We start from the raw sequence: 25,638 nt of genomic DNA on the forward strand, positions 1-25,638 counted from the left end.
ACACTGTGTCCACTCACTGTCCACTCCATTAAACACTCCTAACTTGTCAGTCCACCTTGTAGATGTAAAGTCAGAGACGATAGCTCATCTGCTGCTGCACAGTTTGTGTTGGTCATCCTCTAGTCCTTCATCAGTGATCACAGGACGCTGCCCACAGGACGCTGTTGGCTGAATGTTTGGTTCTCAGTCCAGCAGTGACACTGAGGTGTTTTAAGAACTCCAGCAGCACTGCTGTGTCTGATCCACTCGCACCAGTGCAACACACACGGATAATAATAATAATATAATAATAATAATGATAATAATAATACCTGATCTGTGGGGGTCCTGACCACTGAAGAACAGGGTAAAAGGGGGCTAACAAAGCATGCAGAGAAACAGATGGACTACAGTCTGTAATTGTAGAACTACAAAGTGCACCTGTATGGTCAGTGGAGCTGATAAAATGGACAATGAGTGTGGAAACAAGGAAGTGGACTTAATTATGTGGCTGGTCAGTGTATGTGCCCTTTTATTGGCATAAACCAAACAATGAAGTGCTGCCTCTCTAGAATAGGAGACTATGCTTCAGATATTTCTGACAAAGTATTATTAGTATTCTTAGGACTGAACTATTAATATGTGCATCAGCTGAACTTTACTACCCATGTAGAGAATTTGATGTTACTTTTACCTTCTTCAACAGGTGCTGTAGAGGGCTCTTCTTCAGCAGGTGGACTTGTCACAACGGTAGGCTTCTCTTTCAGTCCTGAGGTTTCACATGTGCATGTGCAGATATATGAGGCATGGCTGTTATGTAATTATACATGGTTCCCAAATGCAGTGTAAAAAAAATCATATACAAATCAATAATAACCACATTCATAAATGTATTCTGCATAACCCCATCTGAATTGTGTGCATTTTAAAACATGGACTGACATTTGGTTTACTTTTGCTCCATGTCTTTTTATTCACAGCTTTGTAGCAAAGGCATATATATATATATAATATTTATTTATTTATTAAAGTGATTAATAGAAAGAGAGGACATAGAGAAGAGAGTGAAAGAGCATACTGTACTCCTTTAATTAAAAAAGTCAACCGTCTTAAGCATGATAACCATTTGGCTGCATCAGCTGTCAAGTCTACCTAGTTTTTCTGTGGTTTTCAAAATCAGTAGTCAAAACATGGTGCTGAATGTTGAAAAACAAGTCGCAGATGATGCCTTTACTGGCAACACAAAAAGCTGATCCTTTATAAGGTTTCTGACCATCATAAAACTGTGGAATCAGTGAGCATGTCCTAATTTACAAATAACTCAAAATAAGTCTAAGACCAAAATAAAACCATTCAGCTACGCCCTAATATAGCAAAACATTCAACAGAAGCAATAAAAAGGACTACGTTGGCATGTAGCATCTTGCCTGTTCTTTTCCAACTCTTAAGATCCTTCGAGAGCTGTGTGCAGGTCACTTACAGCACTGAGCAGCTAAACCTGTTTCCCCATATAAAATAAAACATAAAAATGTGCATACAGAATGTCTGACCAAATGATCTTTAATGGAACTGAAATATTCAGAACGTCTGGCACATCTGCTCTTCACATTAAAGGGGACCTATTATGCTTTTCCGTAATCTTTCCTTTAGTGTGTTATAGTTTTTTGTGCATGTAAACGTCCTGCAGTCACAAAGCTGAAACCTCTTTTCTCAGCTGCCTGAAACGCCTCGTTGGAATTCCAGCCCTTCCCTTTGTTACAAGATGACATTATCTTGTAACACAGTCCTTACTGCCCACCTACCGGCGAGCTCGGCACACCCTCACACAGCGCACAGCAGCTACTGGAGGAGGAAGAGTGTGTAGTGCTGTAGCGTGTGGAGAAGACACTGACCGGACTTTCAGGATCCACTCTGGATCAAACTGATCCGGCAGAACCGACGCCGCTGGAGAAACAGCCACAGCTGAGTTTACAGCTGCTCAGGAGAGAAGGGTCTGTCTGCAGACTGCAGGACAGGGGCGGAACCTGGAGGACGGAACCACTCTGGAGGTCGACCAGTCAGAACAGAGTGGGCGAGCTGACCAGTCAGAGCAAGCTGGGCTCATCGGGAGGCGGGGCTTAGAGACGCAGGAGCTCTAACAGAGCGTTTCAGACAGAGGGTGAATAGAGATGAGCAGTATAAGAGAAATAACGTATTTGGAGTAAATCTATTCTAGTTGACCGTGAAAATGAGCATAACAGGTCCCCTTTAAGAGCTGCTTTACTGTTTCTTTTTAGCCTTCTTGGCTTCTTTTCCCTTGCCATCCTTCTCAGCTTTTCTGCCCTCAGCATCAACAGGCTTATCATGCGGCTTCTTATCCTTCTCAGGCTTTTCCTTTTCCTCATCTTTTTCTGTCTTTGCCTTCTCTGCCATTTTCTCCCTCTCCTCTTTCTCCCTCCGGATCCTCTCCATGGCCTTTTCCACATCCGCCTTCTCTATTCTCTCTCCTTCCTCTTTCAGACGAGCCTCGGCCCTCTCCCAGGCCTTGGCCTCCGACTCCTCTCTCATTCGGTCCAAGGCCTTCTCCTCTTCCTCCTTGGCTATGATGTTTCTCACTTCCGCCAGGGCCATTTTGGCTATCTTCCTGGCCTCAATTCTCTCGTGGATGATCGTGAGTTGCTGCTTTAGCGCTTCCCTCAGCTTCAGCCCGGCGTCCTTGGCGTGGGAATGGTCTAGGGAGTGAAAGCCCTGGTTGCTGATGTAATCATTGCAGCTAAATTTCAGAAGGCCACGATGCAAGCACTGAAGGCTCAAGCCACTCAAGCCACAAGGCCATTAGTTTAAATAATGAGTTTGGTCAGATCAAAGTCGTCGCAATGTGAAGACCATACACTCCTTTCTTTCACATTCTAATGTGATATTAAGGTCTAATGGCTTACAAAGAGTAGTACGAGGTTATTTTGTTATTTTTAGGGTTAGGAAAACACTATGTAGTAAACACACTCAGCAAGCTACCATACTTTCTTAAAAATGATGGTTCTTCAAAGGGTTCTTTAGTAAAAAGAACAGTGGTTCTATATAGAATTAAAAGTTATTTAGTTATTTTTAGGGCTAAGAAAACATTACATGTAATATACACACTGATCAAGTTACCATACACTGTTTAAAAAAAAAAAAAAAGCTGGTTCTTCAAGGGTTGTTTAGTAAAGACAGTGGTTCTGTATAGAACTGTAACACTCAAAAGAACCATTTGCATGCTTAAATGGTTCTCTGCAAGGTAAAATCATTCTTTAGATTGACAGAGAATGTGTTGTATATGGTTCTATATAGAACCTTTTTGAAAAGGGTTCTACACAGCACCGAAAAGGGTTCTCCTATAGACGTTACAGTAGAAGAATGCTTTTTGGTTCTATATAGAACCATATACAGCACATTCTCCATCAATCTGAAGAACCATTTCACCATGCAGAGAACCATTTAAGCATGCAAAGGGTTCTGAGTGTTATAGATCTATATAGAACCATTATCTTTACTAAAGAACCTTTGAAGAACCGTCATTAAGAGTGTAGGCACTCTACACATTTAACTAGCAGAATATTAGAAAAGCAAACTACACACACCCACAATCCACTTTATTAGAAAAGTCTACCCTGTATCTACTGTACAGTTCCACTATGTAGGTGTACAGTTACAGACTGTAGTCCATCTGTTGCTGTACAGTGTAACAGCCCCTCACTGATCACTGGTCAGTTTCTGATCACAGGACCACAGCTGACCAGATATTATTTGGACCACTCTCAGCACAGCAGTGACTGACCATTGATGATGGGCTGAACACACTGTGCATCAATAGATGGGCTACAGCAGGGGTTCTCAACCTTTTCCACTCCAAGGCCCACCTGTTTATAACTATAAAGCATGGTACTTTCCTATAAGGACTTTGTTTACATGGCACAATTGCGCTGTCCTACTGCGCATGCTTTACACTAGCTTGAAACTGCTGGAGTGAAACTGCAAGAGTAAATCCACAGCTCTGCAGTCAGACCCTTCTCATTCAATCACAGAAATCTAAATTTGCAGTCATGTTAAAAAAAATAACCCGTTAAAAAAATATCATGTGCAGAGATGTCAAAAAAGGGCAGGGGGAAAAAAAGGTAGTTGTAGGTGTGGACTGTGATTTGGAGCTGCAGTCCATCACGTTTTCACTGAAAATACTCTTGTGGCTCATTTGATCATAAAATGCGTTCCCACCAGCAGTGAACTGAACAGGGTTTGGTTGCAGACCTGAATATGGGTGGAGTGTTCACGCGTCACAACGGAGTGAACTAAAGTAAAAAGTTTGATAGGTCAGTGCTGAGCAAGGTAGGAGAAAATGCCCTGAGGAACCGCTCCATCTCTGGTTAACTGTCTGCACCGCGCACCAGCGGCTGCGCCGGGGGCCCACAGATTGAGAAACCCTGGACTACAGTACTGTACACTAGCAAGGTGGAACCACAAGAAGTTTCTAATAAAGTGAGTGTAGACTCCTTTCTCAGTTCTGAGGTTAAGGCCTGAAACATACTTCACGCAAGGAAGCAAACGCAGATGCTTCAAGCTACACAGACGCGGTTTCACACGTAGTTGCGTTGAAAAATGTGTCATAACGCATTTCATAGCGTGACGCAAGTGCAAGCTGCAATCTGAGCGTTACAGCAAGGGGCGCTATAACGACAGCCAAGCCTGAACAAGTGGTCTCGCACCACTGTCATTTGCATTCGCGTCCTTGCGTGAAGTGTGTTTCGGGCCTAAGACTGTCTGTAAAGCCATGCGACCTTGCAAGTTCTCATATTACCACGTGGAAAAGTTACTGGAGAAAATTTGATGCACTTTTTGGCGTTCTGTGTTACATTAATCAGTGAACAACCAAAAAATATATATATATAAAATCTATTAATTACACCTACAAAGCTTTTAACTCAAACCCACCATGCAGTAAAACAAAATCTGTCATACTTGCAATGTTTTCTCTCATCTCATACCACATCGCAAGCTAGATTTAAGTGGTAGTACAGAATACCTCTTTTTGTGGACAACTCTCTTGGCTTCTCATCTGGTATACGCAAAAAACAAACAAAAAAAAACACATCAAATTATATATAATAATAATCTTAGATCTGCCAACCCAATTAGTGTGCTTCGCCAAGCAGCTTCTTTCCTAAAAAGTGAGCAAAGCCAACTATTCAGACAACTTAATCCTCCTGTCTTTCATCTTTCCATGCATTCCTTTGATGCGAGGGGTGAGGAGTATGTACTCCATTCATCCATATGTAACACAGGTCCCATTGTTCAAAAGCAGCCATATTAACAATATTGTTTTCCCACATAAAAAGGTATCCTCTTTGGTCTTGAACAGTAAGCAAAGAATGAACTATAAAATGACAACAAAGCAGTTAGACTTGAATTTGTCCGTTAATTTAGTCTAAGCTATCTGCTACTTATCAAAGGAACACATGCATTCACCTCGGTTCTCACATCTAAATATTTTGCTTTGAGCCTGGGATTAAGGTACTTATGTGCTGAGCAATTATGCATAATCACTTAATACTATGGAACATTTAGAAACAGCTTTTAAAATTGCTTTAAAGCAGTAAAGGATTCAAGGAGACAAGACACTGATGACATCCCCCAGTGTTCTAGATATACTTTGGAGTATAATTTATAGTTTACAAAATCCACTATATAGGGCTGTTCTTTGTTATTTCTGCATTTTATACTCTGTAGAATATGGAAACAGTCTGTATGAACAATTGCTGTCTCAAAATTAATGGTCATTCTTAAAGAAAACAAAATTTTTGGTTGCAAGGCCCCTTATAGCAAATTATTTCCCGAATAAGGAGCTGAAATAGTAAATAAGCACAGTATGCTGTGCTAAATTAGCTGCCTATCATGCCAAAGCTCTGCCCATCATACTTCAGCTTCTTTCCAAGTGATGTACATTAAACTGAATATCCAATATGTTTGTATTTTTCCGACAGTATTATTTTATTGGCATGTAGGAACTCATTGTTGACAGTTACAGAAATCTGGGGTTCAGGATGATAAAGTGCTGCCGCATACTAAATACTACGACAGCTAAACTGAGGTCAGATTTCGTCTTTACGTGAACGATTTCAGTGCACGTTCCTTTATATGTCAAATATATTATCTGATACAATATTGGATATAATTGCCAAAATGCTGTTGTCAGCTCTCAAAGTAGCCAGTATGTGCTAGTAGGTTTCATTTCTCAGATAAAAGAGGGCCAGAATGGTAAACCAGAGCAAAGGCCGCTGTAAGCATGACGTGGCAACTTCTCTTATCAACATATTTATCCAGTGTAATCATCTTTACTAAAAGCTGGGTCAGGAACACATAGCAAAAATAGTACCGTTACAAGTAGACTGCTGAAAGAGCGAGTTACCTGAATCCACGATTATTGCTCGGTGTACAGTTTATGTTGTGTAGATGTGTGTTAATGGTGAAGGCAAATTATCTGGACCACAAGAACAGATGGGCTCGAGAACACATTAACATTACGGCAAGAAAATGACAATCATACTTAAACCCGATGTGCGATATAGTAAAACGTGTGATTTTTTTTTTTATATAAATTCCGCAGTGACACATAGTAGAGGTGGTATGCTAAATGAGGACAGTATATAATATGACTGTACACCAATCAGGCATAACATTATGACCACCTCCTTGTTTCTACACTCATTGTCCATTTTATCAGCTCCACTTACTACATAGGTGCACTTTGTAGTTCTACAGTTACAGACTGTAGTCCATCTGTTTCTCTGATACTTTGTTAGCCCCCTTTTACCCTGTTCTTCAGTGGTCAGGACCCCCATGGACACTCACAGAGCAGGTACTATTTGGGTGGTGGGTCATTCTCAGCACTGCAGTAACACTGACGTGGTGGTGGTGTGTTTGTGTGTTGTGCTGGTCTGGGTGGATCAGACACAGCAGTGCTGCTGGAGTTTTTAAACACCTCAGTGTCACTGCTGGACTGAGAATAGTCCACCAACCAAAAATATCCAGCCAACAGCGTCCTGTGGGCAGCGTCCTGTGACCACTGATCAAGGACTAGAGGATGACCAACACAAACTGTGCAGCAGCAGATGAGCTGTCGTCTCTGACTTTACATCTACAAGGTGGACTGACAAGGTAGGAGTGTCTAATAGAGTGGACAGTGAGTGGACACAGTGTTTAAAAACTCCAGCAGCACTGCTGTGTCTGATCCACTCGTACCAGCGCAACACACACTAACACACCACCACCACGTGAGTGTTACTGCAGTGCTGAGAATGACCCACCACCCAAACAGTACCTGCTCTGTTAGGGTCCATGGGGGTCCTGACCACTGAAGAACAGGTTAAAAGGGGGCTAACAAAGTATGCAGAGAAACAGATGGACTACAGTCTGTAATTGTAGAACTAAAGTGCACCTATATAGTAAGTGGAGCTGATAAAATGGACAGTGAGTGTAGAAACAAGGAGGTGGTCATAATATTATGGCTTATCGGTGTATAATATGACTGTATACTGAAATTTTTTACAAAAAGAATTGCATAAATGCATAAACGACACAGCCTTGATATTTACACAAGAAATTTACAGCTGAATGTTCCCAGTAACATCTTCTTAAGGGTTCTTAGGTCCTCTGAAGCAACTGCTGGCAAACTCCCCCAAGCATTTTTTCCCTGGTCAAGTGCTCAGAACGGAATCTCTGAGTCTAGGGAATTAGTTCTCCTCCGGTAAAGTGCGTTTGCCATTAATGCCGAAGGAAACGTGGCTACTGGTTTTGAAGGCCTAAAATCACGCACGTCTTTTGACCCTGAACCCCGTCAGTCTGTGATGTGCCAGCAACGTCCTCCGCTGCTGCCTCGGATTCTTCGTCCTCTAGCGTTTCAAACGGACTCATTACGTCATATAGGAAGGTGAAGAAGCCTTGAAACCAATCAGAGCCCTCTTCTGCTAAAATATCGAGGACTTCCTCGAGGGAGTCAGAGTTTTCTTTGCTGCCATCTTTGCTCAGCCCTACGCAAATGGGAAAACAAAGAAAGGAAAAAAGAGAGGGAGAGGGAGAGAAAGAGAAAAAACAGCGGTAGAGCAAGAAAATGGAGAAAGAAAGGAGTGGAAGTTGTATGCAAGGTTTAGTAGATAAGGAAACTAGTGCCATCTAAGAGAAGCTAAAGATAAGGCAGCTTAAAGCAAAGCTGAGTGTGAAAAGGAAGCAGAGGACAGGGACATGCATAGACACTACTGGGCTTCTAAAATTAGGTCGTTTTACAGGCCTCGACACCCTGCAGGGCTGACGTGACTGGGCAAAACTGAAGGGTAAAATCTGTCTCCATACCAAACTGAGATTCACATGGCAGCCGTTTTGCTTATTATGTCACACACTGGGTGGGAACGGGGCGATTAGTCAGCAGCTGTGGGAAAGTGGAGCACAAATTTGATGCAAAGCATTTTGAAAGCATTGAAAAGACACTTTGTCTTAGGTGCTGATAGACTACTCTATTCAAAACACTGTAGCTGTGACGGATCCCTATTTGTTTTAGGGCGCTACACTGTTAGAAATAAAGGTCTTGTTCAGGTACATTTTTCGTTCATCAAGATACAAACAGTGTAAATTTTCCCTCAAAAGGTACAAAAGTGGTTTTAAGGTCTGACTGTGAAGCTTAAATAAGTTTTTCAGGTGAAAAATACATATTTGTACCTTTTCATAACCGAATGTTTTAAAACAGAACAGTAAAATAAAAATTCTGGAGATGAGACGGGGTGTGTGGAGTGTATGTTTTGTCTGAATTACAAAATTCCAGAGTGATTTTGAGTGCATCACAGGGCTAAACGATTTGGGAAAAATGCTGTGATTTTTCTGACCAATATTGCAATTTAAATGCAGTAATTTTCTATAAATTATAATTATAAATATATAGTTATAATATAAAAGAAGACCAGAATGTCCACTTTCTCTGGCATGAAGCTTGCAGGCTGAGTGCTTCGGACTAAGAGTTATTTGTGATGGCTGTGATGTCACATATACAGAACATGGGTGTTTTGTTGTTTCTGATCGGTCTCGTAGACAGGCAGCTTACAAGCTGTGTTATTAGTTTAATTTTTTTCCATTTAAAAGGTAAGAAAACATTGTTGATAATGAATTATATAATAAAAATTGCACTCTTTCCAATTGCGATTTCAATATAAAATGATTGATCTTTCTGCTTTAGTGCACTACAGTCTCCCACAGGGCACTTGTAATTTGCATGTATCTACATTTTTTCAGTTTTTGACATAATTTGAAAATGCCTGTTTCTCTTAACATTGTGTGTAAATTTCATTATGAATGGACTAAAAGAAACGACCCAAAATGAAAAGTCTGGTTCCATTGACTTACATTAAAAGTAAAGTAGGTTTTTTCCTTCTCCTGTAAAGTTACCATTTTGGAGATACAAGGTTTTCTTTCCGACAACACCGAATATGTAGTGGACACTAAATCACTACACAAGCTGAACGTGTACCAACATACTACACATACAACACTTTAAGCATTTTTCCAATTGTGTACGGCTACAAATAAGAAGCCATTTTCAGCTTCTTGTGCAGCTAATGGTGTTTTGTTTATGCAACTGACGCATGCTGCCGAGAGTCTGAATTCATTTACTGATTATTACACTTTTACTGCTGTTTAGTAAGCAATATAGTTTGCCCCTGTATCACCAATAAGGGAGCAGGACAGTGACAGTGTGTATGATGTAATGAGCAAAACGGCAGCCGCGTGAATAAAGGGAGCAGCTTGTATCACTGAATATTCATAAAAAAAATCATAACAATCTGTAGTGTCCTATAAAGGAGTAAAGAAAATGATCTAAAAACATTCTCTCCTACAACAATGAAACGGTTTTTATGCTAACCCTCTCTCTTTCCACATTGATCCCTGTGCATCCAGTTTGAAACACATTCTGTAAAGGCATGCTGAAAATACTCTTTTTCACTCATCACATAGTTTCCTTAGGTTTGTGGTTTGAGGCTTGTGGCTTTAAACACTGTAACGATTACACACACTGAAAACCCTGCAGTCCCATGCACATGCATTCCTCCGTTTTCCCTCGCCATTGTTTCGAGGAACAAAAGTGAACCAAAGTCAGTCATGCAATAAAAACCCAAATCTGACAATTAGAGAAAAGTTAGTGCACTTGCCTAGGAGTACTTTGGCATCCTCCACGTCAAAGTCACCGTCGCCGTCAGCGTCGTAGGAAACAAGTTTACCTGGAAAACGAACCGCAGTAATTTAATTCTGTAATTCAGACAGTAACTTTACTGAGCAGTTTGAGTCTAGAAAGCAAGTATGAAAAGATGAGGATGAATGATTTTAGTTGTTAAAACACAACATATTTACTGACGTGTTAAAAAAATGAAAAAATGGAGTCGCATACTTGTGGATTATACTTAATGGTAAGTATTTTGTTTCTCATTATTATTAACTCATTATTTTCATGGCACTTCTTTTTGCTGATGACGAGTATTTTCTTTGCATTGGTCTTATTCAGTTCAGCTGAACAATGATGGCACCAAAAGTTTGCCTTGTGTATCATGTATCATGTATATAAGGTCACAGTTATGCTGATTACTGGACAATAATGTTCATGAATAATACTGAATAGTCTTGCTAATCATTAGGGTAGTCACTGTAGCTAAAATCAAACATATTAATAAATATTTCTTTACAAACTGCATAAATGCATAAATCATTTGAGTTCAGTACATAAATAAATGATTATAATGTCACTGAGACATAAATAATGCAGCTATTACACAGTAATATCCTAGGGAAATTAAACTAGAAAAGTCTTTGGTTCATTTTTCAATCTGCATTATTCAATGAGTAGAATTTTAGTACTGCATCATTTAGGAAATGAAGTTGTATATAAGATAATTACACATTATTACATTAATAAAGGGGATAAGGTTTAGGGTGACCTTGTGTACTGACACACAATGAGTCATTTCATAAATGAAATGAAGTTAATGACAGTGAGCTCAATCATCAGGTATGATCTCGTACCTTGTAACACCTCTGAAAGATTATAACGCAAGTCCTTTGCCTTGGCTGCATGCAAAATTAAGAGCAGACAAGGAAGAAAATACAGATGAAAGTATTTATATAGAAGTAAACTTCCATCTAACAGCAGCTCAGCTGGATGAAATCACACCGCAGCAGATATTTATCCACACATTAGTCCTGAACCTACGCTGCGACACTGTCAAACGTGCTCACCAATGACGCCTTGATAGTCAACCAGGTCAAAGTAGACCACGGCTACAGAGGTCCACACTCCCAGAAGAGCCAGCACCATGAACCAGGTGAAGAAGGAGGTTCCTCCTGCTCCGTCTGACTTCTTCCCATTCTTATTCGCCTGCTGTTTCGCCTCTGAACAGAAAAGAAATACACCATGAAAATCAAAAGCAATCAAGCAGTATTATACGCTCCTTAAAAATACAGTTCTTTGAGGGTTCTTTAGTAAAGTAAGTGGTTCTATATGGAACCATGAACTCTCTAAGAACCCTTTGCGTGATGAATGAGTTCTTCAGATTGATGGAAAATGTGCTGTACAGGGTTCTATAGCATCAAAAAAAGTTCTTCTAGCATTACGATGTCAAGCTTGTTACAATAGAAGAACCTTATTAGGTGCTGTATAGAACCCTTTACAAAAAGCTTCTATGTGGAACCATCTACAGCACATTCCCCATCAATCTGAAGACCCTTTAATCATGCAAAGAACCGTTTAATCATGCAAATGCTCTTTGAGTGTTCATGGTTCTACATAGAACCATTTCCTTACTAAAGAACCCTTGAGGAACCATCCTTTTTATGAGTGTAAGAGTTAGACTCAGCAAAAAGGCATATTAGAGCAATATGAGGAGCAAAGACATGCAGTGGACTAGATAGAGTAGCTCAGCCTTTAGGGTTCACAGTTATCAATAGTAATGCAGCATCTTGTAATTTGATATTATTTCTCCTCGAAACTGACAAACAGGTTCAGTTCCATCAAAAAACTACAGAATCTAAACTTCAGATAAACTTCCACACCACATTTCTGTCAGGAAAGTGATGCTGGTTAGAATATGAAGCTGTTGCAGTGCCTCGTCTTCTTTGGAAAAAGAAGCCGTGCTTCACATTTTTCTCACATTTGTCACTTCATGACATTGAAACAAACAAATTACGAAGCCCACACTCGAATGTGTCCATATACAGAGAGTAAATGTAATTCACTGCACACCTGTAATTTAAATTACATAATTAGATGTAACAGTATAGCAAAAACAACAGCAGTAACTCAACAGGTGAGAGTTGAAATCACAACCTTTGTAGGGCCATATCACAGAAAACTGAATTTTCTGTGTTTTTTACTAGAAGTAAGAGTTTGGTGTGGTACACACTTTAAAAAGAGATGGTTCTTCAAGGGTTCTTTAGTAAAGAAAATGGTTCTATGAACCCAGGAACTCTAAGAACCCTTTGTGTGATTAAGAGTTCTTTAGATTGATGGAAAATGTGCGGTACAGGGTTCTATAGCATCAAAAAGGGTGCTTCTATCATTACGATGTCAAACTTGTTACAGTAGAAGAACTGTATTTGGTGCTGTATAGAACCCTTTACAAAAAGATTCTATGTAGAACCATCTACAGCACATTCCCCATCAATCTGAAGAAACATTTCAGCATGCAGAGAACCTTTTAATCTTGCAAATGTTCTTTGAGTGTTCATGGTTCTACATAGAACCATTTTCCTTACTAAAGAACCTTTGAAGAACCATACTTTTTATGAGTGTAAGAGTTAGACTCAGCAAAAAGGCACATTAGAGCAAAGTGAGGAGCAAAGACATGCAGTGGACTAGATAGAGTAGCTCAGCCTTTAGGGTTCAGTTATCAATAGTAATGCAGCATCTTGTAATTTGATATTATTTCTCCTTCGAAACTGACAAACAGGTTCAGTTCCATTAAAAAACTGCAGGATCTAAACTTCAGATGAACTTCCACACCACATTTCTGTCAGGAAGGTGATGCTGGTTTGAATATGAAGCTGTTGCAGTGCCTCGTCTTCTTTGGAAAAAGAAGACGTGCTTCACATTTTTCTCACATTTGTCACTTCATGACACTGAAACAAACAAATTACGAAGCCCACACTCGAATGTGTCCATATACAGAGAGTAAATGTAATTCACTGCACACCTGTAATATAAATTACATAATTAGATGTAACAGTATAGCAAAAACAACAGAAGTAACTCAACAGCTAAGAGTTGAAATCACAACCTTTGTGGGGTAAAAACACAGAAAACTGAATTTTCTGTGTTTTCACTAGAAGTAAGAGTTCAATGTGGTGCACGCTTTAAAAAAAGATGGTTCTTTAAGGGTTCTTGCATAAAGAAAATGATTCTGTATAAAACCATGAACACTCAAAACATGGATCTACATCAAACCTGTTTGAAAATGGTTCTATACAACACCAAAAAGAGTTCTTCTATTGTTACAGGCTTGGCATCATATCAATAGAACAACCCTTTCTTAAAAAGGTTCTGTATAGAACCATCTACAGCAGTCTCCATCAATCTGAAGAACCATTTCACCATGCAAAGCACACTTCAGTCATGCAAAGGGTTATTTGAGTGTTCATTGTTCTATATATAGAACCACCTTTACTAAAGAGCCTTTTAAGAACCATCTTTTTTTAAGAGTGTATACGTTTAAAAACAAACCATCGTCTGCTCTGTTCATTCGGTATGTATATTGAAGCCTGAACTGCTTTCTGAAAGAAGTCCAGTACAGGGCAGCCGGTCAGAACTGAGCTCATTTACATATTTATAACAGTCTTAATGCATAGTAACAAAACAGCCTGTTTAATTCTGAGGGATAAAAAGAGGACGGAAAGTGATCACGTAAAAGTAGTAGGACTGGTTTTGGCGTATAAAATTACACAAACATTGTTTGTGGGCTGCAGGGAAGAAAAGAAGAAGAATGGAAGATATTCGCCCTGAAATGAAGAGAAAAGACATGGTTTTTGAATTTTCACCTGAGGCAACAGCAGGTCTGGTTCTGAATGTTACACCCGCAGAGACGACAATCTGGACAGCACAGATTTTCACCACCAGAGAACATTCCAGATATACGTTATTCAGGGACTTCAGTGCTTTTTCAACACTTTCCCTACACTTTTAAAAAAGATAGTTCTTCAAGGGTTCTTTAGTAAAGATAGTGGTTCTGTATAGAACCATGAACTCTCTAAAAACCACTTGCATGCTTGTAGTTCTTTGCTTGGTGGAATTGTTCAGGTTGATGTAGAATGTTTGTGTATGGTTCTATACAGAACCTATTTGAAAGGGTTGAAATTTCTCTATTGTTACAGTGTCAAGCTACACTCTTAAAAAATGTTGGTTCTATATAGAACTATGGATACTCAAAGAACCCTTTGCATAATTAAACGGTTCTTTACATCATTGAATTATTCTTTTTTAAATTGATGGAAAACGTGCTGTAGATGGTTTTATATAGAAAGGGGGTTCTGTATAGCACCAGAAAGGGTTCTACTGTCAATCTTGTAACAATAGAAGAAAATTTTTCGGTGCTATATAGAACCCTCTTTCTATATAGAAAGATCTACAGCATGTTTTCCATCAATCTGAAAAAAAAAATGCTTTCACAATGCAAAAAACCCTTTAATAATGCAAAGGGTTCTCTAAGTGTTCATAGTACTATATGGAACCATTTTCTTTACTAAAGAACCACTTTAAGTGTGTAGTAAACCTTTTTTCAAAAGGGTTCTAAATGCAACACATTATCCATCAGTCTGAAGAACAGTTTCACCATTTAATCATTCAAGTAGTTTTTTTGAGTGTTCATGGTTCTATGTAGAACCATTGTCTTTACTAACGAGCCCTCGAAGAACCTTCTTTTTAAGAGTGTAGTATGTGATTTCTCGATTTGAATTAGACAAAAAACTGAAATGTCTAAACTCGCTGCTATTTTACGTGTAACGATAGTAAGTGGACGGCTCAAACATTTAACAGGTTATTCTGGGTGCCGCTGACTCTCTTCCTAGAGCCATGGTATAAATACATTTGCATTGAGGAGGAGGAGGTCTGGAAAGAGAAAGAACAGGTGTCACGTCCGCTGTGTTCTCCACTAGGTCAAATCTGGCACACAAATGTCAGTTCACCAGCTGTGGGGACGTATTCGCAACACCGAAAAGAAGAGACGCTGTTTTTATATCCGTTTTTCCTGTTCATCTGAAGTTTCTTTTGAAAATGAAGTTTTATAATGGAGCTCCCAACAATTCTGCTTCTTTATCAAGTGGACTAAACTATGAACTTGACCGACAAATTAGCCCTAATTAGGAAAAAACCCTGAATGATTCATAATAATCACACAAAAGGCAGTTAACATCATCCCTCGTCTTAAAGGTTATTCCTAACAGCAGAGCTTCTCTACCTGCTTCTTCTTCCACCGCCTTCACCTCGACCTTCGGCTCCCCCATCCCTCCAGACCGCAGGGAAATAAGAGTGCGTCCCAGCCGTTCCCGTCCCAAGCCCTCGCACAGCCGCAGCTGCCCTGCGTTTTTGTTCCCAGTGTATTCAGCCGGAACTCAATATGGAACCTGGCCGGCCCTTGTGGAGTATTTTTAGAACTGTCGGCGCTCGACAAGCCAGTAAAATCTCAAGCACTCGTAGGAAAGGGTAGGGGCGAGCTCCATTCCAATCCGCTGTTCTTACTACCCAATAATAAGAGCCGGGAGAGACCGTAAAAATAACCTCAGTTAACAATAGAGCGCAGAGGACGCAGCGAGAGCCAACTGCTGATCTCTTCTGATCACTGCAGCTTTATATGCAGATACAAAACTTCTGGACAAGAGTTTAAGGGATGACTCCAGTCCTGAGGGACACACGCTCTGGGAAACTTTCTCTTAAAGGACCCAGCAACCTACATTTTTTTTGAGGTCCACTTATAACAGTTGAGTAGTTTTATGTACCAAAAATGGTCATGAATCATTTTTACATGACTGTTTTCCAGCCTCTCTTTAACCCGTACAACTAAACAGGCTGTTTTTGTTACTGTGCCTTTAAGGCTGATGTGCGATAAATGAGCTCTGTTCTGATTGGCTGGCCTGTATCATGCCTGAAACCAGAGAACTTGTAGAGAGGAGAATTTCCACTCTGTAATGTCTTCTGGGTTTCTCAAACCCAAGAGGGCGCTCCCAAGCGAGTCCAAAATGAACGGGTTAATATGGAGAATTAGAGCAAAATCATAGTTTATAAATGCTTAAACATTTTTAATGTGAAAGAATTCATTAATTTCCTGAACACAGAGCAGCATAAAACATTTTAACACTGCTGTTATATTTTTAAGAACTTTTAAACTCGAGTTTAAAACAGCGCCTCATGTACGTCTATGATGTCTGTGAGTGCAAACAGCCAGTGAGCTGCTCCGCTCGCCAACCAGTAGCAGTAATGTTAACCAATCAGCACTCAGTAGCAGTAATGTTAGCATCCTGCTGCCCAAAACCCGTTTACTGTAGAAAAAAGGAAACATACAGGCGAGATTTCTTTGCTTTTTTAGTGAAATCCATCCTTCTACTCTCTAAAATTAGAGGAAAGTTCTGGTTCAGTGATTAGAAACTATTTAAACTTTTCGATTTTAGCCATTGAGCTCCATTCACTCCCATTTATTGAGGACTTGCTCGTGGGTGCCCTCTGCTGTTTAGCAGTCCTGTTTTTGGTATAAATAAGAAGTGGCCAGGCCCCTTATAAACCGGCTCTGGCATAAACTACAGTATTAATGGCTGTGGCTAAAGGGCTGAAGGCTGAATAGGTGGATGAATGTAAACGTGTCTGGTTTTCATGACATTACAGAAACAATGAATTCAAAACGGGCTGTTTTTGTAGATTAGTTTCAGTATGTGGACTGTATGGATGGGGACGAATGGTACTTTTTGAAACTTTAATGTTCACATATTACTTCAAACTCCTTTATTAAAAAATGAGGGGATTTCATGCAGTCTAGGCCCTTTACAATTACAGTTTACCCCACCCCCAAACCCCTTTATCCCAAATGCAGTCAGCTAATATGTTTGGCTATATAGTTCTATATAGAACCATTTTCTTTACTAAAAGAACCCTTGAAGACTCTGCCCATCTTTAAGAGTATACAGCTATGAGGCTAATGTAACACAGGGCTGTGCCGTCCAAAAAAAAAGATTTCCGTTACCTTTTTAACTCCCCCTTGTTTTATTTAACTGCCTTCAAAACGGCTGTTCAGTTCAGGAGATTTCTTAGGACGTTAGATATACACACACTTAAAAAAGACGGTTCTTCAAGGGTTCTTTAGTAAAGAAAATGGTTCTATGTAGAACATGAACACTCAAATAACCCTGTGCGTGATTAAAGGGTTCTTCTTTTTTAAAAAGGGTTCTATATAGCACCAAAAAGGGTTCTTCTATTGTAACAAGCTTGACATCGTAACAATAGAACATTTTTTTTGGTGCTGTATAGAACCAATTTAAAAATTGTTGTATGTAGAACCATCTACAGCACATTCTCCATCAATCTGAAGAAGGCTTTCATGATGCAAAGAACCCAGAGGGTTCATGGTTCTCCATAGAACCATCTTTTTTTTTAAGAGTGTGAGATAAAAGAAGAGTCCAGACCTCAACACCACTGAATGTGTTTGATTACTTCAGAAAATGATCAACCAGCTTCTAAGACTGAACTTTGGAGGTGTGTCTGCAGATTCTTTGAGGAACTGAAAGTGAGTCTCCTGAAAAGAATGGAAGCTGGAATAAAGGGAAAGAGTGGATGCACTGAATACTGACAGTGTTGCTAGTTGAGTTCAGTTTTTGAGGCTTCTGTGTAATTTTCTGTAAAATATGTTTCCCACCCCCCCTCCCCCAATGCTGAAAAATGAATAATTTGTACTTAATGGCCATTTTAACTGTAAATTAAATAAATAAAGGCTCTGACTTTTGCACTATACTGTATCCCAGAGCAAAACAAAAAAAATAACTTCAGACACCAAACACGTCTTGGTTGATAAACTACATTTGGGGGACGGGAGATAAAACTAATTTTACACTTAACTACCCTTAAGTTATGTTCACATTACCAGGCTGAAGTGGCACATATCTGATTTTTTGCCCTAATGTGACTCAGATCTGATGTTTTCAGGGCTGTGTGGACACAAATCTGATCTTTTCAAATCCAACCTGAGCCTCTTTCATGTGGTCCTAGATCAGATTTGTGTCCAATGCATGGCCATGCGACCTTATTGTGACGCTCAGATCGGAATTCATGAGCTTTTTTTCCACTGCACGTGACCATCATTCAGCGTTGCCATGGCAGCAGCGCCGAACAGAGGTTAAAGCCTGTAAACGGTGGAAAAGCAGCTCATCTCACCTTTTTCTCCTTCGTCTCGCTCTAATAATGAAGCTGAGAGCTGATCAGAGTTAATGATCTTCTCAGCGAAGCTCGTTCTGCTCGTTAGTTTGTGCTGATGATGAACGTGATTCATTCACGTGACGTTACTGAGTAGGATGTGTTCATATGGGTCATTTCAGGATGCCGGTTCACATTAATCACAGATCTGAATCACTTACCTAAACGAGTGTGAACCATCATGTCGGAGAGATCGGATTTGAGGAAAAAATCAGATTTGAGAAACGAGGCTTGTAATGTGAACGTAGCTTCAACTACCAACCCATTTGTCGTCTGTACCGGCACAGATCTGCACTGGAGTTTCTGGCGTGACACTTAAGCCAGTTATCACGGACGCCTCAGGGAAACTTAAATACTTGATCAAAACAGTTCACTCCTTGGGCATGAGCAGGCAGGTCCTGTAAAACAGCACTGGGTGCAGGATGGGGAGCAAGCTAATGTAGCCCGAATGCATTCACATATTTACAAAACAAGGGAAAAATTACTGAGACCCTCCACTTTTAGGGGGCAGAGACCACCAACAAATATCCAAAACACAACAAAAGATCCTAATCTATAGTGACTACCTTTAGTGTAGGAACCACAGACCCCTTCTACACCATTCAGGTCTGTTTAGTTTTGTTTGTATAGAGTACAAACCCTTGACATACAGTGATACAGCACTGCAGGCCTGCTTATACACAGTGTCCTATCAGTTTACTCTGAAGGCCACCACTCTTTACAGGCTCTCCAAAGACCCGACTGAGACTGAGTAACAGTTTGGGTGCACATGCATTCATTTCCTCCCCCAGTCAAGGATTTTTATTCATTTAAGTTTATAATAGATTACTATAGATTGAAGAATTAAAGAGACTATAGGATTGCGTTGCGATGTGCTATTTAACTGTTTAAAGGCCGAAACTTTCTGACCTTTCTGTGAAACTTTCCCCATTCGCCATATGTTCAAACACTGATCTCCTGCGGAGCAGACACGCCTCCGAAGTTACACAGACTCAACTTGACTGCCAATCCACAGTCAAATGGCCTCTATTGTTTTACCTAGCACCCCTCCCCCTCCTGAATTTCACATATAGCACCTACGGAGCCATGCAGCTTTGAAAACGGCTGCGTCCCATATGCATATGCGACGTGCAAGTGAGGAAACTGCTATAGCTGTGTCACTTTTGTCTGCTTGTCGTTCAGTGTTTTTGTTTATATGAATATCTGCCTTGACCCATGAAATTGGTCACACATAAACGCACCCAACGCACTCACATTCCTCTTTAATTATACTCAGCTAGCAGAAAATGACCCCGAACATAATTAACTCGTAATGGCTAATTTAGTCCATGGTGACTGAAACCTCTCCCTTACACATTTTAAGTAATAAGTCCCAACAAAATATATATGTATAAAAAAATAAATAAATAAACAAAAAACATCAGCGCTTTAGTAAATTCAAACATGCACGTTTTCTTCCTCAACCCAGATTAGATGCTAAAAACAGTAAATAGTTTATAAAGTTTATATGTATAAAAAGAATTTATTCTTTTTTTTAATTATATCAAACTTAATGCAGACATGTGTGTGTTAAATGTTAATGGTGTACAAACACCACCATTATTAATGGAAAGACAAAAAAAAGCTGTTTAAAAATGTAAATCTTTTTTTCCACCAGCACACACGACAAATCAACATAAAGCATTCCACGAAACATCAACATGCAGCATTACTTTATGAAAACCTCTTTTAATACTCTATGGATGCTCAGGCAGAGGAGAAACACACAGCAAACGCTTTTCTTTTACCACCACTTTGGCCTTCAGCGAGTTAATCTCTGAGGCTGAAAGGAAACCGCCTGAAAAGAGTAATTACAGTTTGAAAACTGAGCAGAGGAAAGCATAGCTGGGTTATTACACAGAATAAAACGAGGCACGTTTGTATCAGAGGTGGGCGATTTGGCAAAATGTCACTTCAGGAAACTTAAGCAAGTTTTTATGATGCACAACAGGACAAGATATTTATTTTTTCTAACGTCTTCCAAGTTATATTAAATAAGACTGTTCTTCAGGGGTTCTTTAGTAAAGACAAAGACGGTTTGCATCCTTAAATAGTTCTCTGCCTGGTAGAAGAGTTCTTCAGATTGATGGAGAATGTGTTATACAGTTCTATATATAACCCTTTTGAACAGGGTTCTATATAGCACCAAAAAGGGTTCTGCTATTGTGATGATGCCCAGCTTGTAACCATTTTTGGTGCTATGTAGAACCACATACAACACATTCTCCATCAATCTGAAGAACCATTTCACCATGCAGAGAACCATTCGAGCATGCAAATGGTTTTTTGAGTGTTTGTGGTTCTAGAGAACCATTGTCTTTACTGAAGAACCAGTGTAGAACAGACAAAGTGAGCCCACACTTTAAAAATACCATCAAAAACTATGAACTCAATGACTTGCATTCAACATTTCACACACTGAGCTGCTGTAAATCTAAATTAACTTAAAAGTAAACAGTCTAATGATGCTCTCTGTGATCAAACATGCAGCTTGGAAGTGTTTTTAAGTACTGACGATATCCATGATATGCTCAGTAAAGCATACCGTGATGTAATTTATCACGAAAATGATAAATATTGTCGTACTGCCCAGCTCTAAGTTGTATGCATCATGGAGACAAGCTGCAGAGCATTGCTGTCGGAAGAAAACCTTATATCTCAGTTTTTGTCGTTTTTCAGTTTGAGACATAATTTGAAAATACCTGTTGCTCTTTACATTGTGTGTATTTCATGATAAATGGACCAAAAGAAACGGCCCAAAATGACTTGGAAAGAAGTCTGGTTCCATTGACTTACATTAAAAGTAAAGGTTTTTTCCTTCTCCTATAAAGTTATGCAGGGATATATGTGTAAGAATGATGAACTGTTTAAATAACCATCTTTAAGTGAAAGCAAAGCATATAATCCCTAGTGTTTTCACTCACAGTTGACATTGCTGTGTAGTAACTCCAAACACATTTGCAGCTGGGTGTGGCTACGGCTGTTCAGGCTGATCTGAACCGCAGATAACACCAGCCTATGCAAAAGTTTAGCTGGTCCTGTGTGTATCTGTATAAAAGAACTGAGGAACACTGCACCGTCTGAACTGGACTACAGTGAACTGCAGGCCCACAACTGTAAACCACATGAAGACTGGTTTGGTTCACTGGCCCTTCTAGGCTTCTTTAGTAAAGATAATGGTTCTGTAGAACCAGGAACACTCTGAGAACCTTATATAGTTCCTTGCATGGTGAAATTGGTCTTCAGATTGATGGAGAATGTGTTGTATGTTGTTCTATACAAGACATTTTTGAAAAAGGTTCCAAAAAGTACCAAAAAAAGGTTCTTCTATTGTTACAAGCTTCTCAGTAGAACCCCTTTTGGGGCAAAAAAAAGGTTCTAAGCAAAACTAGTGTCTTTACTAAAGAGCCCTTGAAGAACTATCTTTGTTGGGTGTTTGTAAGTGATAAGTAAATAAACACAAATATAAGTTACTTTAATTAAAAGTGCATTTAACTGAATACTAAAAAGAGCCACGTGTAGCCCCGCCCACATTTAGGACACGTGGGCATTTGAGAAAAATGTGATTAAGTCTTTAAAACCTGAACAGTAGAGAAAACGATCTAAAGAAAGTCGGCTAAAAGAAACAGAAAACTATCTGGATCTTCTTGTTCAGAATTTTCCCGTTCCACCTTAAATGGTGCTGCAGTAACGTTAACTGCTGCACCATTTAAGGTGGAACGGGAAAATTCGAACAAGAAGCTTCGTGTTTAAATAGAAATCAGGGTCACTGCATGCGGCTTATTTAGTTTTTTATTCCTCAGTGCAAGTGAAAGAAACTAAACCAGATTTGAAACCGGTTTAAAAGCTGAGTCTGTGACAGATCTGCAGCGCTTGGTTCATAAACTGAGATTTCTGACAATAATAAAAACTGCATTTGTGCAAACCTGCCAGGCCTAACTCACTTCGTGTTGCTCGGATAGTCTCGGACTGGCCGAAATAAAACAAATCGATCTTTTTTCATGAATGTGAAAGCCAATAAAATCAATCTTGCCGTCCGATTAACTTTCAGGCCTTCTGCGAGGAGTAGCAGCAGCAGTGAGGGCTGCACACTGTTGTGTTATATTTTTCTGCAAACTGGCACAAATTTACGCACCTTTCTTGGTTTGTCCTCGGGCGTTTTTCTTCGTGGCCATTTTCTCCGTCGCTGTTTCGCGTTGTTGTGTAAAAATAAAGTGTTAAATCGCTGTTTTTCGCTCCTGAATTCGCTCTCAGTAAAATCAAATCCCTCTGACTCCACAGACCCGAGCCCGTCCGCGTCTGAGTGACGGGGCGCTCGGCCAGTGACGAGCAAGAGAACATGCAGTGGGCGGGGCGAGGGAAAATCTCGGCCAATCGGCGTCGAGGGGCTGCTGCGTTTATTCAATCGTGTGGCTGGCTGCGCAACGGTGGCCCCGCCCACCTTAGCACGGCAACGGGAACGTGGCAAGATGGAAGAAGCCAAATATCGCGAGATTTTGGAGTTTGTTTTCCCCACAAACAAATTGCGTTATATAATATTATATAACAGTCGGTATAATTTATAATAATAATAGTAATAATAATAAGACAATAATTTGACCCCACGACATCGCGATTCGTTTTCTGATGTTGAGATATTCGTCTGCAGCCGTTTCGTGATTCTTCTACAACCCTAAATTTCAGCTGTAAGCGGTGTTTTTGTTGACTGTGATTCGGTATCGACATGCAGAGACTCCAAGGTGACTGTTGGTGATTATTTTTTAATAAGGCATAGCCACGAATCAGTATATTGAGGCCAGTCTTGGCCATGAATTAATATGTTGAGCTCACTGATTAATATATTGAGGCCACAAATTAAGTTCCATAACCTCAGTATATTAATTTGTGGCCTCAATATTGTAAATTGTGGCCTTACTATATTGATTTGTGCCCTCAAAATAGTAATTTGTGGCCTTAATATATGAATTGGTGGCCTCAATAAATTAATTTGTGGCCTTACTATATTAATTTGTGCCTTCAAAATAGCAATTTGTGGCCTTAATATATTAATTGTTGGCCTCAATAAATTAATTTGTGGCCTTACTACATTAATTTGTGCCTTCAAAATAGCAATTTGTGGCCTTAATATATTGATTTGTGGCCTCAATAAATTAATTTGTGGCCTCAATATAGTAAATCATGGTCTCAATATAGTAACTTGTGGCCTCAATATATTAATTTGTGGCCTCGAAATAGTAATTCGTGGTCTGAATATATTAATTTGTGGCCTTTAGAATAGTAAACTATGGCCTCACTATAGTAATTCGTGGCTTGAATATATTAATTTGTGGGCTCAATATAGTAATTTGTGGCCTGAATATAGTAATTTGTGGCCTCAGTATATTAATTTGTGGCCTCCATACATTAATTTGTGGCCTCAATATAGTAACTTGTGGTCTTAATAAATTAATTTGTGGCCACGGTTCATTAAAAAATGAAAACCATGTCACCTTAGAGGCTCCGTATGGAGGGGTTGATCCACTAGTGATTTAGGGAAGACTGGTTAGCTTAAAAAAGAGTTTTATCTTATAGCAGCAGCTATAAGGAGGAGAGGAGGAGGAGGAGGAGGGACTAAACAGATGCAGATGTGGACTTGGACGTTTTGTTCCTAAGCACAGAGTAAACTCTCACCTGTAGGTGGCGCCCTTCATCCTCCTCATCCTCCTCATTTCTTGACTTTTTCTCCTTTTTGTCTTTCTTCTGCCGAGTTTAGTTGCTTGTGGCTCACATTTACACCAGTGGCTGTACATAAGAGTTATTGGGCCTGTCTTTCAGAGCCAGATTAAGCCTTAGCCTGGACTAAATTTAACTATTAAAGGTGAAGTACCATCGACAGGCTTAAGCAGGGTCCACAAAACTGGCCCACTGACTCATAATATGCAGTCACTGGTTTACATTAGCATAAAAGAGATTATTATTGTTATCATTATTATTATTATTACTATTATTGTTATATTGTGTATTTTATATTGTCTCATGTCATATTATTTTATATTATTACAGTTAACTTGCAAATGTTTACTTTATTGTTTGTTTGTTTGTTTGTTTGCTGTTTGTAATGCCCAGGTCAAGAGACTCCTGATTCCTAATTTTTCCATTAATCCAATAAGTAATCCTCTTCCTCCACATCCTCCCTCCTTTTTTCCTTTGCTCCTTTTTGTCCTCCTCCTCAGGGACACGTGGCTCACATTTACAGTGGCGTGAAATAGGATCAGTTCATTACTATTACTGTTATTTTTATTAGCAATATGAATGCTAGTTCTAATACTAGTAGTAGTGCTTTCATACTCAGATTAAATTGTAGTCCAGTAAAGTGTGGACGTCCATCTTTCATTGTTTTTTTTTAATAATCAAGTTTAAATAAGCATTTGTAGTGTGATCAGACTGCATTATTGTAGATAATATTACACCGAGATACATCATATTACTTATTCTTCTATCAGAGATATATAGAGCTCTAATAACTGTCAGTAGGGGGCGCTGTGCGCTATACAATCCACCAGGAGAGATGGCAGATTGTTGTAGTACTCACATTATTCCTGATCTTGTGGACTATAATGACCCAGATAAATGAAGTATTAGGTTTGTATACTGAATAAGGCTGAATTCTTCTCTAATAATAATAATGCGAAATGCATGTGGGAGTGTTTTCGAAGTCATATTTTGCCGATATTTCAGTATTATTAAGAAGAATTCAGCCTTATTCACTATACAAATCTAATACCTCAAAATAAATTGTAATATTTCAAAATTTTAAAATGAATGTACAGTAAAAACACCATAAAACGATACAATACAATGAAAATTTACTTTGCATATTGCATGAAAAGCATGCATTAAGATATTTTCTATTGAACAAATTGTTTTGCTGTGTTGTTTATTTATACTGAACAGAGATGTTTTGTTGCTAATATTATGATCTCAGTGACATATGAAGAATGTTTTGACTGTATTGTGTTATGTAGGTGACGAAAGGAGAGAAAATAAAGACGCCCCTGTTTGTGCTGTGGTCCAGCAGGTGGCTCTAAAGCACAGAGAGCTGGAGATCAGCTGTAATTCAGCGAAGAAGAAAAGCTCTCAGGAGGTTTGTGTTAGTT

The 25,638-nt window shown here is 39.4% G+C and overlaps 1 protein-coding gene across 1 annotated transcript in view; it reads right to left on the reverse strand.

Moving 5' to 3' along the window:
• The window catches only part of asph (aspartate beta-hydroxylase), a 29,376-nt gene extending 13,755 nt beyond the window's left edge, over positions 1–15,621 (reverse strand). Inside the window, exons 1-4 of the mRNA XM_036565386.1 lie at positions 15,468–15,621; positions 11,260–11,412; positions 10,182–10,250; positions 674–748 (exon numbers count right to left, since the gene is read on the reverse strand). Coding sequence (XP_036421279.1) covers positions 674–748; positions 10,182–10,250; positions 11,260–11,412; positions 15,468–15,513 — 343 coding nt within the window. The 5' untranslated portion in view covers positions 15,514–15,621. The remainder of the gene's footprint in view (positions 1–673; positions 749–10,181; positions 10,251–11,259; positions 11,413–15,467) is intronic.
• Between the last annotated feature and the right edge of the window lie 10,017 nt (positions 15,622–25,638).

Source organism: Colossoma macropomum, unplaced genomic scaffold, assembly GCF_904425465.1.
Source record: "Colossoma macropomum unplaced genomic scaffold, Colossoma_macropomum, whole genome shotgun sequence".
NCBI classification, from domain to species: Eukaryota; Metazoa; Chordata; class Actinopteri; order Characiformes; family Serrasalmidae; genus Colossoma; species Colossoma macropomum.